General features: G+C 65.1%; 1 protein-coding gene across 1 annotated transcript in view; it reads left to right on the top strand.

The window, feature by feature from the left end:
* Nucleotides 1-297: 297 nt before the first annotated feature.
* The window catches only part of SBF1 (SET binding factor 1), a 27,377-nt gene continuing 26,693 nt past the window's right edge, over nt 298-981 (top strand). The window contains 1 exon segment of the mRNA XM_015568720.1: nt 298-460. Within this exon segment, the coding sequence (XP_015424206.1) occupies nt 403-460 (58 nt within the window). The 5' untranslated portion in view covers nt 298-402.

Here is a 981-nt window from a genome sequence, read left to right as displayed (position 1 = left end):
CAACGCTCTAGCCACTGAGCCAAACTGGCTAGGCCCAGGGCAGTTTCGTAGAGCACCTTAAGGTGAGAGGAGTGCGTTTACCTCTGATGGCCAGGATCCCTGGAGAGGAAAAGACTGAGCCAGAGGCAGAGAGGAGGCTGGCAGAGCCTGCGGTAGCGGTGGAAGGAGGTGGGGGTGAGGGAGGTGGGCTTGGGGTTGGGTGATGCAACGGGTAGCTGACCATGGGGTGGCTCCTGTGTTCCCTGTGGAGGAGGGCCGTGGGGCTGGGGGCAGAGGTTTAAGGAGACTACAGGGTCGTCCATCAAGGCTGGGCCGTGGTGTCACGGTGGCCATCTGCACTGTCAGTGGAGCAGGGCTCCAGGAGATGGGTGGGCAGGACCGTGTGTGTCTGGGGTTTGCCAGATGGGGACAGTGAAAAACGCAGGCAGAGAGGTGGGGCCAGGGCATTGGCAGCTGACAGGTGAGGGAGCCACACTGGGTGGAGGCCGCCACGGGGCTGGGCGTGGGACCAGGGCGGGTGGCTCCCGGCAGGAAGGCCTGGGGGAGAGCAGGGAAGGCACAGCCCCTTCAAAGGGGAGGAGGCAGGCAGGAGAAGCACATGAGGGGGGCCTGTTGAGTGTAGAGTGCAGGAAACCCCGTGGCAAGAAACTTCGGTGGGGCATCATGGTCCAGAGCGAACCCCCAAACCTGCCCGTGACCCTAAGGTGCCTCTGAGAGGGCTGCAGAAATGGGCTCCAGCTACGTGCCTGCCGCGCTCGGGTGGAGCCCGGGACCCTTTTGGCTGCAAGTGACGGAAACCAATGCCCGACAGAAGCAGGGGACCCCGGCTGTGCCTGGGCCTGTGCGCCCAGGTGGGGCGGGGAGCCTGGCGGGCTCCGTTTTCGTCTCTGGGTTTGGTTTCATTCATTCTCCCCGGCGGCCCCAGCTCGAGGGCGGGGGGCACTGCGGGTCCTGGGTGTGCAGCCAGCCGGGCCTCCTGCG

This window comes from Myotis davidii, unplaced genomic scaffold (assembly GCF_000327345.1).
Source record: "Myotis davidii unplaced genomic scaffold, ASM32734v1 scaffold845, whole genome shotgun sequence".
In the NCBI taxonomy this organism is placed as follows: domain Eukaryota; kingdom Metazoa; phylum Chordata; class Mammalia; order Chiroptera; family Vespertilionidae; genus Myotis; species Myotis davidii.
Note: the sequence above shows the minus strand (reverse complement) of the source record. Positions and strands in the feature narration are given on the sequence as shown.